The sequence below is a fragment of the Corvus moneduloides genome, chromosome 8 (assembly GCF_009650955.1).
Source record: "Corvus moneduloides isolate bCorMon1 chromosome 8, bCorMon1.pri, whole genome shotgun sequence".
NCBI lineage: Eukaryota > Metazoa > Chordata > Aves > Passeriformes > Corvidae > Corvus > Corvus moneduloides.
Window position 1 is genome coordinate 16,937,030 of NC_045483.1, and position 14,924 is coordinate 16,951,953.

The 14,924-nt window shown below is 41.5% G+C and overlaps 1 protein-coding gene across 1 annotated transcript in view; it reads left to right on the forward strand.

Annotated features, from left to right (window-relative positions):
* Positions 1-7,348: 7,348 nt before the first annotated feature.
* ANKRD1 (ankyrin repeat domain 1) overlaps positions 7,349-14,924 on the forward strand; it is an 8,527-nt gene continuing 951 nt past the window's right edge. Inside the window, exons 1-9 of the mRNA XM_032115940.1 lie at positions 7,349-7,650; positions 8,820-8,999; positions 10,824-10,961; positions 11,051-11,158; positions 11,786-11,884; positions 12,979-13,077; positions 13,222-13,320; positions 13,473-13,571; positions 14,765-14,924. Of these exons, the coding sequence (XP_031971831.1) occupies positions 7,621-7,650; positions 8,820-8,999; positions 10,824-10,961; positions 11,051-11,158; positions 11,786-11,884; positions 12,979-13,077; positions 13,222-13,320; positions 13,473-13,571; positions 14,765-14,875 (963 nt within the window). The 5' untranslated portion in view covers positions 7,349-7,620 and the 3' untranslated portion in view covers positions 14,876-14,924. The remainder of the gene's footprint in view (positions 7,651-8,819; positions 9,000-10,823; positions 10,962-11,050; positions 11,159-11,785; positions 11,885-12,978; positions 13,078-13,221; positions 13,321-13,472; positions 13,572-14,764) is intronic.

Consider the following 14,924-nt stretch of genomic DNA (forward strand, 5'->3'; position numbering starts at 1 on the left):
AGCCCCTGGTGATTTCTCATTTCATCCAAACTAGTTCTCTGACTCATGCTGCTTAGTGGGAAATCAATGTCTTTTCCCTTCCTCATCATGCACCACCATATGAAAACATAAGGTTACTCAACAGAACTTACTGGCCACTCACTCGAAATAAAGACAATCCAGTGGTCTGAATCCAAGTGTCAGAGAAGGCAGTGGCCTCTTCATTGCCATTCAAGCAGGAACCTCTGGGAATGTACTCACTCCTGTGGTCACCCAGCCACAACCCTTGGCCATCAGAAAAATTGGGCACTGAAAATGACAATGTCCTTCATTATCTCAGTTTCTTAATTTTTTTCTTGTATCTGTGAGGGAAAGGAAAGGATGTATTTGTTTTTACGCTTCTTCACCATGAAATTTAGTGTTTCATTTGGATTAATGCTGTCCTGCATCCTCTCCCTCGATGGCGTAGGGGGAGGAAAAAGAAGGATCTTCCCGCTCTATGACTTTAGGGTGAGAACAGCCTATGCCTACACTGTCTTTGCCACACAGATGGTCTAATAAAATATGAAAAAAAAGCAGAGCTCACAGAAAATTTCTCACAGGGTATGTGAGTTAGATAATGGACAGAGCTTCAGGAAGAACTGGCTGGTCCTGGTCACAGCCTAGTCACCTCTCTAGCTCCTCTGGATAACAAGAGATTTTCTGGGAAAAGGCCTACCCCATGGTCTCCTTATCCAGCTGGCTGTGGTGTGAAGATGCCTTTGCTGAGACAAAATAGCTGAGGGGGGGATTTTTAGTATTTTCCCTTGTGAAATAACAACTTAACTAAATATATTGTCTTCAGACCTGGAGAAACCAACTTAGATCATTCACTCCTCTTTCCTCCTTTTGCATGCACTCCCTACACTTTCTGAACCTGAAATGAAACAGAATGCAGAAACCACATGCCAGTTTCATAATAGACTCCTGTAAAACTTCTGTGTTACAGAAGGGCACGAGATTTTTCTCCAAATTCATCATATGACATAAATTTGTCTCTGATTATGAAACTTTGGAGGAAAAGGTGCATTTGCGGTTTTTTGCTTGCCTTTATTTTTTTGTTGTTTTTTACTTACTCTCTTCTCTAAAATGAAACTCAAACTTCTTTTTATTATATGCTATATACATATAACAAACTGAAAAAAAAGAGAAAAATTATTTTCTTATCCTTTTTGTGGTCCCAGAAGTACTTATCCTCTATCCCCAAAAGGATGACCAACACACGATGTAATGTAATTCCAAATTTGCATCAATGCTTTTCCACCCTTACTGGTATTATCAGAATCAAAGGAGACATTTGTTAAAAATAGCTTGGATAAAAATCCAGTGATATCTTACTGCCAATGAAACCTCATGGAAGGGGAGAAATAACTTTTCAGCAGATTTAATGTGAAGCAGATTTACACATTTACGTTTTAATTGCAAAATGTTAAAAGAAAAAACAAACTCCCCAAAATAAACACTTTCTCCCTGAAATAAAAACATAAAAGGGTTATTTTTCCCAGGTAATAGTGATTTTAAAATTCTCCTCAAGCTGTTTCTAATATTATAGTGGATATGATTCCAATAAATGAGAAAGAAAGAGGCTGCCTGAGTGCATGTCTTCTTATAGCAGAATCGTGACACACTACTGTTCTGCTACGAGATTACAAATCAATGCTTTATGAAAACATTCTCGCATTTTAAAGCAAAATCCACCCAATTCTTTATCACCTTGATTCCCTGAGCTCCCTTTTATTCACAAGAAGCAGGAATCTCCCTCAGGTAGAGCATTCACCTGGGCTACATCCAAAGATCTCACAGGCCAGCTTCAGTGCCAGTAAAGCAGAGAAGCTCCTTTTCATTTTTTCTTAGCTCCCAAGATGTTTTGACTGGCTGAAAATGATGAAAGAGTTAACAACAGGCTGGCTTACCTGACTCAGTTCCGGGAAAACAGGGGGAAGAGTTAACCAAAGCTTTATCAAGAAAGAATCAGACATGTTACATGAAACAGATGCCAATCTGTGTGGCTGGATGCAAAGCAAATCTTTTTTTAAAAGTGTCTTTTTGAAGAATGAAAGGTCTGGTTGAGAGTAGCTTTCATGTTAATGCAGTTTACTTGGGTCTTGCCAAAGGCATTTCATTTCATGGCATATGTTGGTATGATTAAAAAGCATGCATTGTATGGAATTAAAAGGATGCACTTTGGAAGAACTAAAAGTTGGCTCACTGACAGATTGCAAAGTGGTGAGAGTAACGAGTGGAACTATTTCCAGCTGATTCCCACAAGGATCAGTTCCTGGTACAACATCGTTTAGTATTTTCATCACGTGTCCAAACAATGATGTAAAATCAGTCCCAAGATGGTTGGGGGCTGGAGCACTCACCGTCAAAGAAATGGCTGGGAAGTTGGATTTGTTCAGCCTGGAGAAAGTTTCAGGGAAAGTAAAAGCAGCCTATGAGGAGGTTATAAAGAAAGCAGAGCCAGGCTCTTTACAGAAGTCTGTGGGAAGAGAATGAGACACCATGATCATAAATTTAAAGTGGAGAAGTTTTGACTATATATAAGGAAAAAGAAATCACTATGAAGATACTCAGACATCGAATCAGGATGGTCAGGGAGGTTATGAGATCTCTTTCCTAGGAGATTTTTAGGATCTGATTGGATGAAGACCAGAACAATCTTACCTGAATTCAATTTTGACCTTGTTTTGAACAGAAACTAGGACTAGATGGCTTCCCAAAGTCTCCCCTTGGGAGGAACGCAATTTGGTTGATTCTGCCTGGAGAGTGATTTGGGAATCCTGTTGGATACTTCAACATATGCTCTAATGTAAGGCTACAGGGAAAAGTAATGGCTGGGTGTTATTTGGTCACTGCTGTCTAGAGTCCCACACAAAACCTGACACCTTTGCAGAGTGGAATTCCTAAAATAGAAGCAGCCAGTTGCAAGTGACCATCACTTCCTCAGGTACAGCCTGTGAGGTCTTGTACTGCTGCCCAATGGATCTCTCCAGTGTCTCCTGAGCTGCTGCTTTTGCTATGTAAGCAGAGAGAAGGACAGCTAGGACCCGAATTTTGTCCTGTGCAAGATATGCAGCATCTCAGAGGTATGTTTCTATCACCCAAAACTATAGCAGCCCCTTACAGAGAAGAAATGCATTGCACTACTGGGATGAGAGAAAGTACTTAGGAGCTTTCAGGCAAAGATTCAATAACTGGAGGCTTTAAGTTAGACAGTGTGAAATTCTAAATAAAAATGAAGTTTAAAAATGCCACAGCTTCTCCAGAGAGAAGATGAATTCTCCCTTGTTGTCATTCAAAAGTACTGGCTATGCTTTGCTGGAGAGCAAGTGGCCAGTGCTGGATCATGACTGAGGTGGCCAGGATTTGCAGGCACTCACTGTTCTCTACTTCAAGCACTTTTCCTTTCCTGCCTGACTTGGAGTTGTTCTGGAGTATTTCTGCATGGCAGAAAGCTTTAAGACAACTCCACGCTTTCACAGATAAGCCTTTTTACAGCAGCTGAGGGCATAATGTACATCGTCTACCACATACAAATGTTAGAGGCTACATTAACAGCATCAGCACAGGTGTGCTGGAGCAGAAGGACCCTGACCTATATCACTAACTAGAAAGGCAAGCAGCCAAGAGATAAACCCATTTGACCACAGATAACAACCCTTCTGATGTGTTTTGCTGCACTTGCTTATTAGCTGAGATCCATTAAGGTGAATTATCTAGATTCATGTGTTGTAGAAATGCCATTATGATAAAGCTCACAGCCTCAGATATATTCAAATACCTTGTTTTTGAATAGAAATCACAGTTGTATTTTCTTCTGTTATGTGAAATCCCCAACCCTTGTGTAATTTGAAGAGGCTTTTTTAAGCTCTTCCTAAGTGATGCAACTATTGACTCATTGCTGCTTTGAGTTTTGACACCAGAGAACTGTGTTGGCCAGACCAGCAATCTGCTAGACTACGAATTCTTTGTTTCTTCAATAACAAAATGATGAAATGGAATTTTAACCTCGTCTTTTAATTCAATAATTTCTTATATTCTAATTTTGTACTTGACTAGCTTAATATACCTGGGTGAAAAAGTTTTCTGGGATTTTTTTCCTCTGAGAAGACAATGTACTTCCCTTTAGCACTTTTGGACACAAAAATACACATTGATAAGTAGTCTCTAATCAGATAATGTAGCAATCCCTGACCACTTTTTATATATGCCTATGTTGAAAAAGTTAGAACATGAATGGCATAATTATTACATCATAGTTAACTCATTCCCAAATCAGTTACCTTTTTGACAAAAGTATCAGAGAGTATATGTTAGACAAATAAAAGTGTTTCCTGCCTTTTATGGAAGATCAAGAGCTAAAAAGAAAGAGGAGGAAATAAATGCAGTTCTTGCAATATGCAATTATATACTGCTCTGTTGCATGTGGATATATAAGGCATGCTGGATGCTCACACATACTGCAAAATAAACAAGCCATTACACACCAACAGATCACTAATCCAGGAGGAGTAATCTGTGGGTTGCTACTTCTTCTGTGTACCTTGGTTATGAATTTATCTTGACTGCACACACGTGGAACAGTTTGCTGGCTCAATAACCTCTTAGGTGCATAACCACTCCCTAGCAACTGATTTTTTCATACCTTTACTTAGCAGCAGGAAAAGGACAACAAGCAACCAGGCACAGTGGCATCCCAGGGCAGCATCTGTGGGTGCATGGACAGAGCCAAGGGCAGAGTGCTGGAAAATGTAAGATAGATGAGTAGAGAAGTGACACCGTGAAAACACGATGGTTACACACTTGACAGGAAGAGGCAATATCATTTGTATCACACATGATAAGTTCACTCTACCATTAATCACTTAAAAAAATTAATTACAAACATTCTTTACTTGAGTCAGACAGTTCCTTTTTGCTAGCAGGGAACAGGGTGTGCTACAGTTTTCTCCCTGTCATGCTGAGCCTACTGTCCTTTCGTATTTTCTCTGTGGAGGATTTTGGTGACAATATCCAGTTGCCTCACACCTTGCAGATGATTGCTCTGCCCTTATCCTTCAGTGGAGTGGCAAGAGTTTTTCAGATTCCTGTTACACATCACCCACTGACCATCTGCTACTACCACCTTAACGAGAAATCACTTGATGAAAGGTGATTGAGTGGTTACTGTCCAGTACAAGGTTACAAGCCCATTATACTACTTCCCCCTCCAATATTAAGCAACAGTGATAAGCCCAGAGTCTTAGCTGATACAAATCAGTGCATTTCTGCTATTTGAATAGTGTTGCCTTTGTGTACATGACATTTAGCTTAAAAGCATTTACTGTTAGGTTAATTTAGATCCCAGCCTTTGGTTAAAGTGGGTTTCTGGGTGCCACTACTTTAAAATAGAAACGGGATAATCAAGGAATTTTCTATTCTTTATTATTCTTTTAGTCATCAGGGATGGGATGTTTTAAAGATAAATAAGCTTTGGTGTTGTGGTAGCACTTGTGAGAACTTGGTTTCTGTTTCCCCTCAGAGCACTGAGGTTTCCTGCAAAGCTACTCTGGCTCTGGATTTATGTACCATTTGTAGAGGAAGATCTATCTACTTAAAGCTTCCACTTTAGGTTTTGTTGAGTCAGTTTTATATATCAGGCTGCTAAAAAAACACAAAAACCAAAAAAAAAAAAAAAAAAGAAAAGGGAAAGTAAAAAAAGGAAAAAGTAACTTTCAGGAAAAACAAGTCCGGAGGAAGCTCACAGTTCCTTAAAGAGTTTTTGTTCTAAAAGCAAACCTCTACATTTCTCTTTCTGAATCAGGTCTCTGCTGTGATCCGTTTCCACTAAACTAGAAGCACTCTATGCAGCCATCCTGTTAGGGTTGTGGATTTTAAGACACAATAAAAGTCACAGAACTGAACAGATTGAGGTAAGCTGTGGCAACACAAGAAAAACCCCGAGCTGCCTCTTGTCATAGAGACATTCAGCAGGAGTACAAAACTGCAGTGAAAAAAAGCCTGGCAATGTGATTCAGAGCATACCACTAGGGGATGATAGCGTTGCTGTACTTAAGTCTGGAAAAAAACGCTCTGAAAGGTTGTGTTGCTAGCACATACTCTATTTTAGTTCTGGGACTCATCCCCTAATGTCATATATATTCTGAGTAGTAAAGGAACCACCTGATATCCAGCTTCATTTCAGGGAAAGGGAGGGCATAGGTATGATGGGCACCAGAGGACAAGTTTGGATGTACTCGGATTACGGGGGGATAGTTCAGAGGAGAGACACCTTGAAAGGTCAATGTCAGGAATGCAGCATGCTAATGATGCTAATGATATAAACAACCCCCGAGATAGGTCTCGATTTGGTGAAGCACTTACGTACATGTCGTACTTGAAGCACCTGGGCTGCTGTATTCCTTTCAGCCAGGTGACCTGCATACCTCACCGGACAGGAGCCCCAGGCATTGCACAATCACAGAACTGGTGTTTCTTGGCATTTGTCCACACTCTTTGAATGCAAAGATTAGTGCATCTTCCTCTTATAAAACTGCCTTCTGCTGGTGATCATTCTCCTGATTCCAGATGACTCTGGTTCATGGCATAAGAAAAGCTTTCCCAAAGGATTCAATAGCTCTTTTTCCCCAAAACACACACATTATCTGCATATATTTGTGTGTATCTCCTCTTATCCTAAAAAATAAACAAATCACTTCTGGGCCCCTATTCCCTCATATCCAGAAGGAAAATATTGCCTGAGAAAACAGTATTAAGTTTTCAGTTTTCTTTTTTCTTTCGCATAATAGGACATAATTTATTATTTGGCTTATAATAATTGACAAGGGTCCAGAAAAATGCAAATCTTACTGTTTTGATATCTCACACTGATTGTAACTTATCATGTCATAGGCCCTTTTAGCACCAGAGACATCATTCTGATATAGTAATCCCTTCAGAGAATTCCTTCCAACAAATATAGAAGACTGTCATCATGATGAGAAAAAGCCTTTCCCCTAAAAGTGTTTATCATCCAAGAATAAATAGCAATGAAAACAATGTTTTTTCGAGACTTTAGAGGTAATAATCCATTTATCAGGAAGATATTGCTATGAGCATTGTACATAAGCCACTTACCCCTTCCTGTGTCTTATAGTCACCTGAATGTCAATTAAAAAAAAAGGAAAAAGAAGATGAAGTTATAATGCTGTATCAACAGACAGCTGTCCTAGTGGGCACTGGGAGCACAGAATGAGTCGCATTGCTGAGCAGTGCAGTCATTGCCAAAGGAATGGTGAGCTCACATTTCATTCCGATTCCCGATTCCCGTCCTGGTGTGGTCAGACTGCGGGGCTCTCACCCTTCCTCGCCCAACTGACGCCCCTTCGCTGCCTCGACACCAGATCTGGCTCGTTAACGTGTCTGGAATGAGCGTGAGCCACCTCTCAGCTGGCAAGCACAAGGGGCATACTTGGATTCCCAGGTTGGAAGATTATCTCATTCAAGCACAGTTCTCCCAAAGATATATAAGTGCAGAGAGTGTGGTGGTCCCTGCAGAGCTGGCCTGAGCCCTGGGAGGTGTCAGCCCTACAGGAGCACAGCCTTCGAGCAGCAGCAAACATGACGATGATGATGAAAGTAGAAGAGCTGGTAGGTGCAACCTCCTTTGATTTACTCACAATTACTTTTCTTTCTAGACTTGTTACACCAGGCAGAGAAAGATGACCTTTGTGGATCACTGATTTAGCAGGTTACCAGCCCTTCTGTGCTCTAGGTGCAAACCCTTATGTACTGTTTTCTGTATCATTAAATTTTCCTTCTAACTTTTCCTTGGGAAAGGGTCTCACCACAGATACAATTACACAGCTGTTTGGATTTGGCATAACAGCACAGTTCACCAGGAAAAGACCAACCAAAATTTAGCTATTTGATTTTGTCCTTGATTTTAATTTATATATATATATATTTAGAAGCCAGCAATCTTATGATCACACTAAGTAATTCCAATCTAATAAGGGACTGGTACAACATATTAATGCAGAGAAGCTACAGCATTTTATAATACTAAATGAGCAGCTTAATAATAGTATTGTTTTCTAATAATAAACTAACAGTTCCTACAGCCACTGCTGTTCATGATGTAAAAGAGTCTTTGAAAAATAATGTCTAGACCACAAGTAATGGGACATTCCACTGCAGGTTTCAGACCAAGAATGTCTGATCTGAGGGAGAAACTGGGAAAACAGGAATGATTCAGTAAAACATTGCATTTATTTTCCCAGATGGCTTTGTTAAGATACAACTGCCTAAATAGTTAATGCTGTCTTAAATTCTTTGGCAAGGTTCTGACAGTTTCTTCTGTATTAGACTCTATAACACAATTTTACAAGGTGATCAAATAGAAAGGCAGTCTAGGCCACATGAACCACGCTCAAAATACACAACAGTCTCCACAAAGTTTAACAAGTTATCTCTTTGCACACACTTCATTGGACATCAGAAATATTTCTGATAACTATTGAAAGCTGTGCTGGTGCACAGCACCACATAGCTTCTGCCATTCTGCTATAAACGGGACTTTAGTACTGACAGTGATGGATAAAACCAGCCTTGAAATTACTCAGCAACCTGATTTAACTGCATGGGAGACGTGCCCTAGCCACAGTTCACCCAGGCGCGGGCAGAAGGGCCTGCCCTGGCTGTCACATGCTCCGAGAGTGGGCAGGAATGAGGTGCAATCAGCCCTAGGCAATCCATGTTCCCAGGTGGTGGCTACTGCAGTCATGATTCCGCTGATTATATCATGTTTGCATTTACAGGTGACAGGGAAGAAGGTGGATGATAAAGAGACTGGCAGCTTCCTCCCTGAGGACTTCAAAAATGGAGAGTATGAAGCTGCCGTAAGATTAGAGAAGCAGGAGGACCTAAAGACAGTCCCTGAGCACTCATTGACTCGAGGTGATCTGGCTTATGAGAAGGAGAAAAAACTAGAAGCAGAGGTAGGCTCTTGGGTTTTCTGCTTGGATTTTTATCATCCTCTGTGCATTTCCTGCTGCAGTCCTTGAAGTCTTGCCTCTCTCTAAGTTAGAAATAAATGCATGGTGAGCTAGAAAAACCCTTGGAAGACCCCCACAAAAGGAGGTTGGTCTGAAGTCCACTGAAGACCATAGAGATCTGCTCACCTCTGTAGCCTGTGGGTGCAGGCAGTAACACTCTGAGGCAGAACCTAAAACACCCCCTGTACTGTCTGACTGAAAGCCTGAGGGCTCCTGCTGCCCAGGGGTCACCTGCTGCTGGCTGTCAGTGAGGGGGGGGGCAATTAGAGCCAGTGAGACACCTTCAGCTTGCACACCTAATGACTGCTACCAAAAATAACTAACCCACAAAATATGTAAGAGTGCATTTCTCAAGCCAGAACCCTTACTTACCATGAAAATATTCTTTTTATGAAAACACGGCATTACACTTACCAGCACATTTGGGAAGAAGAGTTACAAAGGAAATTCATACTGGTCTACAGAAAAGTATCATTTTCTATTCCTGGAGCATGACAATTCTCCCTAGAAGGGAGATCCCTAAGAAATCCCTAAGAACTGAAGCTTTTTCTCTCCAAAACACAGTAGCTGTAATATCTTTAATTTCTTTTTGTGAATAAGCAATCAGCTGGCCTAAAAATTTAAAGTGATTTGGAAATGATAAAGTTTAGCAGGGGGAATAAGACTTTGTTCTAAAAAATGAAGAGTGAGAAAGTCAGTCCCAGAAACATTAGAAGAAAAACTACTTCTTAAACTTCAACAGAGGCATCATTACTGGCTACAGAGGGGTTTTCTTGAGTTCCTTCAAAGCAGGTTCCTAAGAACTTTGTGGGTTTCCAGTTGATTCACCGTCAGCATAACTATTTTCCATTAGGCCAATGATCTGCAGAGCGAACCAGAAATGCAGAGAACAATAAAGAGGTGGAAATAACTTGAATAAGAATTCAGTTGACAAAACTGTATACTGTATGACAGGGTGTCACCAGTGTATTTACCCTGAATCACACCATGGGACAGAATCTGTCATCTGTATTCACCCTGAGTTACCGCTTGTTTGTGAATCTCCCTTCTGAAGTCAAGGATACCTCATGGGATCTCAGTTCAGGCAACACATTTGCCCTTGGTGTCAGCAGTGCCCCACACTGACTTTATGCCCAGATGCTTTTTACAAGCAGGTTTGGAGAAGCCTTAAACATTTTTTGAACTGCCCCATCAAGGACACTGAGGACATTCTTTGTGGCTTCCCAAAAAGTAACAACACTTGCTGACTGAAATGCTAAGATCATTCTAAACCTTGTTCTTCACTTGAGGGTATGTTTTTAAGCAAAGAGAATTAAGTTCCAATAAATTAGGGGCTGCATCATTAAAAAATAAGTGATTAAAGAAAATTGCTTGGTGGAAGTCAGCTAAAACTGCAGGAGCTTTCCAGCTCTCATAAGCTGCACATGAGATTTTTTAAATTGGTGTGCCAGAAGAGACTGCAGTGCTGCCCTGACTCCTGGTCTAAATTTGTGTCACAACCTATGGATCAGGAAGAAGTTAGGAAGAGGTCTAATGGTATATGAAAAACTATAGATGAGGTAGAATTTCTCACATAGTTAGCAACTTATTCTAATGGTCAATTAGCTCTCTCTGCAAATAAAAAAAATATTAAAACAGACAATTTATTTCAAAGTTCATCCAGTCTTAACTGCATTCAGCTGAACAGTATCACAGTGCTGTCCTGCCACTCTGAAAAGGAGAGGTGGTCGCACAGCTCAGCTTGCTGCCTTCCATGATTTGTTTCAGCTGAAGAAGAAGAAATTAGAGGCCAGGTCAAAACTTGAAAACTTGGAGGATCTTGAAAAAATTATCCAGCTGAAGAAGAAGAAAAAATGCAAGAAAGTGAAAGTGCCTGTTTTAAAGAAACCTGAACCAGAAGTTATTGTAAGTTACTTCAAAGTACCTTATTCTTGAAAAGAATTAATGGGGGTTTGTGCCACACACATTTATGCTCTCTATATTCTTTCCATCAGACAGGACCTGTGGATATCCCCACATTCTTCAAAGCTGCACTGGAGAATAAGTTGCCCGTAATTGAAAAATACCTGTCAGAAAAAGGGGATCCAAATGTCTGTGATAAGGTACAGTCTTCTTCCTAATGCAAAGCTTGCTACAGAAGAGAGCAAGAATAACTTTTACCATGAGGTTTTGTAGAGTCTACTCTTATGAGAGGAAAAAAGGGGTGGGGGGAAGTAAAGAAATGCTGGAAGTTTTGCACATCAAGTTTTCTAGTGGCCACTGAGACCCTTCAAAGTCATATTACCTTTATATTTAAAAGAAAGCTGTTGGTGCCCAGGAGAACCTGATTTTCCGTAACAGGTGATCTTCCAATGCTATGGAAAAGGAGATAAGAAATTTGTCTGCAGAATAACAGCAATAAGTGGCTGACTTCACACTCCATAATGCATAAGCTGCATTTACAAAACACAGTGTAGCATGTTGGATGGGGAACTCAACAGGTGTCATTTTAAATCTGGATGCCATACTGCAGATACTTCTCCCATCCTTTAAAATGCTGGGTAGGCAGCTCTCAACTATCATGTTGCTATTAAAATTCAGCAGATTTCAGGTGTCAAAAGCATTAGCTCTTTCAAAGGAATCAGCATGGAGCATGTATTTGCCATCATCCTAGGGAGGAGGGGAGAAGAGATTTAAAGGTATCTTTGTGCCATATGTAATGTCTAACTTTGCACTGTTGCAATTGCCAGTTCAAACGCACTGCACTGCACAGGGCGTGCTCTGAAGGACATCTAGAGGTGGTGAAAAAGTTGGTGGAAGCTGGAGCCCGGCTTGAACAGAAAGACATGGTATGCACATCCACTCACACCTCTTTCCAAAAACTGCTCATTGTTTTATACGTGCCAGGAGAAGCATTTATATAAATGCTTCTTATAGAGGAGGAGTATTAAAAGGCCTTACAATGTCTTTTAAGTTTATCCTTAAAATAACATTGTTGAGAAGAGGTTTCAGGAGGGACTGTCTGCCTCTGTGCCAAAACGGTTGTTGGAAAACACAGGAAATGCTGGCCAGCAGAGTGCCACAAACAACAAAGCCTCGGGTAGGGTAAGAGAGCTGAGGTCAGCCTGAAGCAGGTGCTGAGATAGGTGCGAGGGACAGCGCTATCCAGGGTCAGCATGACGCGCACATTCGCCACCAGGATTTCAAGGCTGTGCTTGGGAGAGCCCCCTGCTCCTCCTGAATGCCACCTGCAAGGGTTCCTGAGTATCAACAGCTTCTGCAGCTGCTTCTCTGATTTTTTCCCCTTTGCTCTGGTCTTTGTCCCTTTGCTGGCCAGCCTTCCTCCCCCTCGCTTAAACCAGCAGTGCTCATGGAGGGTGAGAAAGAGGAGGAATGACAGGCAGAGCAGGACCATCAAGGGACATTCCACTCTTTCCAGCACAGCTCAGGGCAGAGATACTGAATCTTGTAAAGGAAAAAGGTTTTAATTCATTTTGTGGACTTGCATAACTTGGGGATTGTTTGTTTGTTTGTTAAAGAGAACTATTCTTTCCCTTGAGCTTCATTTCTATGCATTTTAGAACCCAAAAGGCATTGAATAAAAAATATTAACCAGCACATACCAGCCATATACCTGGCTAAAGATAACTTCTAAGCTCACAGAATAGACAAAACACATCCTCTCTCACAGCAGTGTTGCCAAGATCTCTGTCTTTAAGAGCAATATGCAGTGAGTGTGAAGAGTGAGAAATTCACAGTACTGCAGAAATTAGGGCAAAATAAGAAAAGCTGTTACTAGAAACAATTCAGTGATCACAGTGAAGTGCTCTAGGTTAAATTGCATAAAAATGAACTTGGATTAATTTAGAACTTTGATAAAAATAGTGGGTTTTTAAATATACCAATGTATTAAAATACCTTAAATTTCTTTTTCCTATTAAAGCTTCATTCTACAGCTCTGCACTGGGCATGCCGGGGAGGGAATCTGGATGTTCTGAAATTCTTACTGGACAAAGGGATAAACATAAATGCAAGAGACAAGGTATGTGCTTCTGGAATTCTGCAGCTTTTTTAATTGGAGACGAAAAGCTGACCCTTACTCCTACTAGATAGCTTCTGGTAGCTGTTTTTGAAGCAATTTTCAGCTGTTCCATGCCACTGACCACTTCCTCCCCTGACCCCTCAGCTGCTCAGCACGCCCTTGCACGTGGCTGTGCGAACAGGTCGCTACGACTGCGGAGAGCACCTCATTGCCTGTGAAGCAGATCTCAACGCCAGAGACAGGGTAAGTACCAACACCTCTTACGTGCCAGCACCAGGGAGCACCATGCTCCTGTCTGCCTCCACAGCTGCACTGGCCTGTGGGAATCCCTGTGCAGTTGGGGCTGGCTAGCAGTGCTGGCCCGGCGGGACTGATGCTGTGCTCCATGTCTCTAGGAAGGAGACACACCAATGCACGACGCCGTGAGGCTGAACCGCTACAAAATCATCAGGCTCCTGATCCTGCACGGAGCAGACCTGACTCTAAAGAACTGCGTAAGTAATGGCACAAAATTGAAGTAATTTTAAAACGCTTTAAAATAAGTTCCCCACCAGAGCAGTTCCATCAGTTTCAGGACTGAGAAAGACTATTGTGAACAGACTTAATTAGATCACTTCAGAGATAATTAAAACAGAGCTGAGACAGGGAGAGTGTAACTTGGGGGAGGTCAGGGAAAAGAGGAAATCCCAGTACCTCTTTTACAACTAGAACCCACTATCTGCTACTTAGACAACATCACACCTTTCTATGATTTATTTTAATTACTCATATAATATATTGAAAAGATATAATAGACAGACACTCTTCACAACTCCTGGGCTTCAACCACCACTGAGACAACAAAGATTTTAGCTTCCAAAAGAAATCTCCTTTTTGTTAAGCCCACAGCTGAGGGCAAGCTCCAGCACTACACCTGGATGAGTGGCTGGCCAACAAATCCCCGTGGCTGAGCAGAGAGAAGCCCCACACCTGGCTGTGCTCGGAGCCACTGCAACAGCAGCAGCGTTGCTGGAGCCCTGTGACCACTTGTTAAAAGATAGCACCTGATGGACTGTTTCTCCCAAACCCAAACCTAGCAGCAGTAGCATGTGTTTCACCCTTGCCAGTCAATGTTTTTGACTGACAATCAGTCAAAACTCCAGGGGACAAGGAAGAAAACAGTCACTGGAGGACTTTGTATTCCCTACTCTCTGCCTAGCCCCCCTCAAGTGGGGCTGCTCCCAGCATTATCCCTCATCAGGGTATGACAATGATGGAAGGTACAGCCCCAAAGGCCAGAGACTTGCTCTCTCAGATTTTGTCTGCACACAGTTGATCCTATTCAATTACTGTGGTTCATACCCTATTTAAACTCCTACCTGAATTCTGAATTAAATGGAAGAGTGTCTTACTGAGATTGCACCTAAATATATTTCTAATCACTTGAAACTAGAACAAAAGAAACACCTGCACGTTCTGCTGGTCACAGCATTTGCTTAGACCCACTGAAACCCAGGGAATTTTCATCATGGGTCTGGCCAGGACTGAGACTAGATCTGTAGAGCAAAAGTACTCTGATCTCAGGGGGGGTGAGAGTAAGTCTAAGCCTGTGTGTGCAGAAGGGATTCACATCATTCAGATGCACTGAACAAGTATTTGCCATCAGCAGACGAAATTAGATCCCACTTCCCCTGTTTCTTTTAACCAGGAAGGGAAAACTCCTATGGATCTTGTTCTTCAGTGGCAGAATGGCACCAAAGAGATATTCAACAGCCTGAAAGACAATTCTAAAAAGAGTGCTCATCTAGGTAAATTCTGAAGAAAGAAACCAGACCATGCTTTGTGTTTGAAATGCTTCCCACGAACCT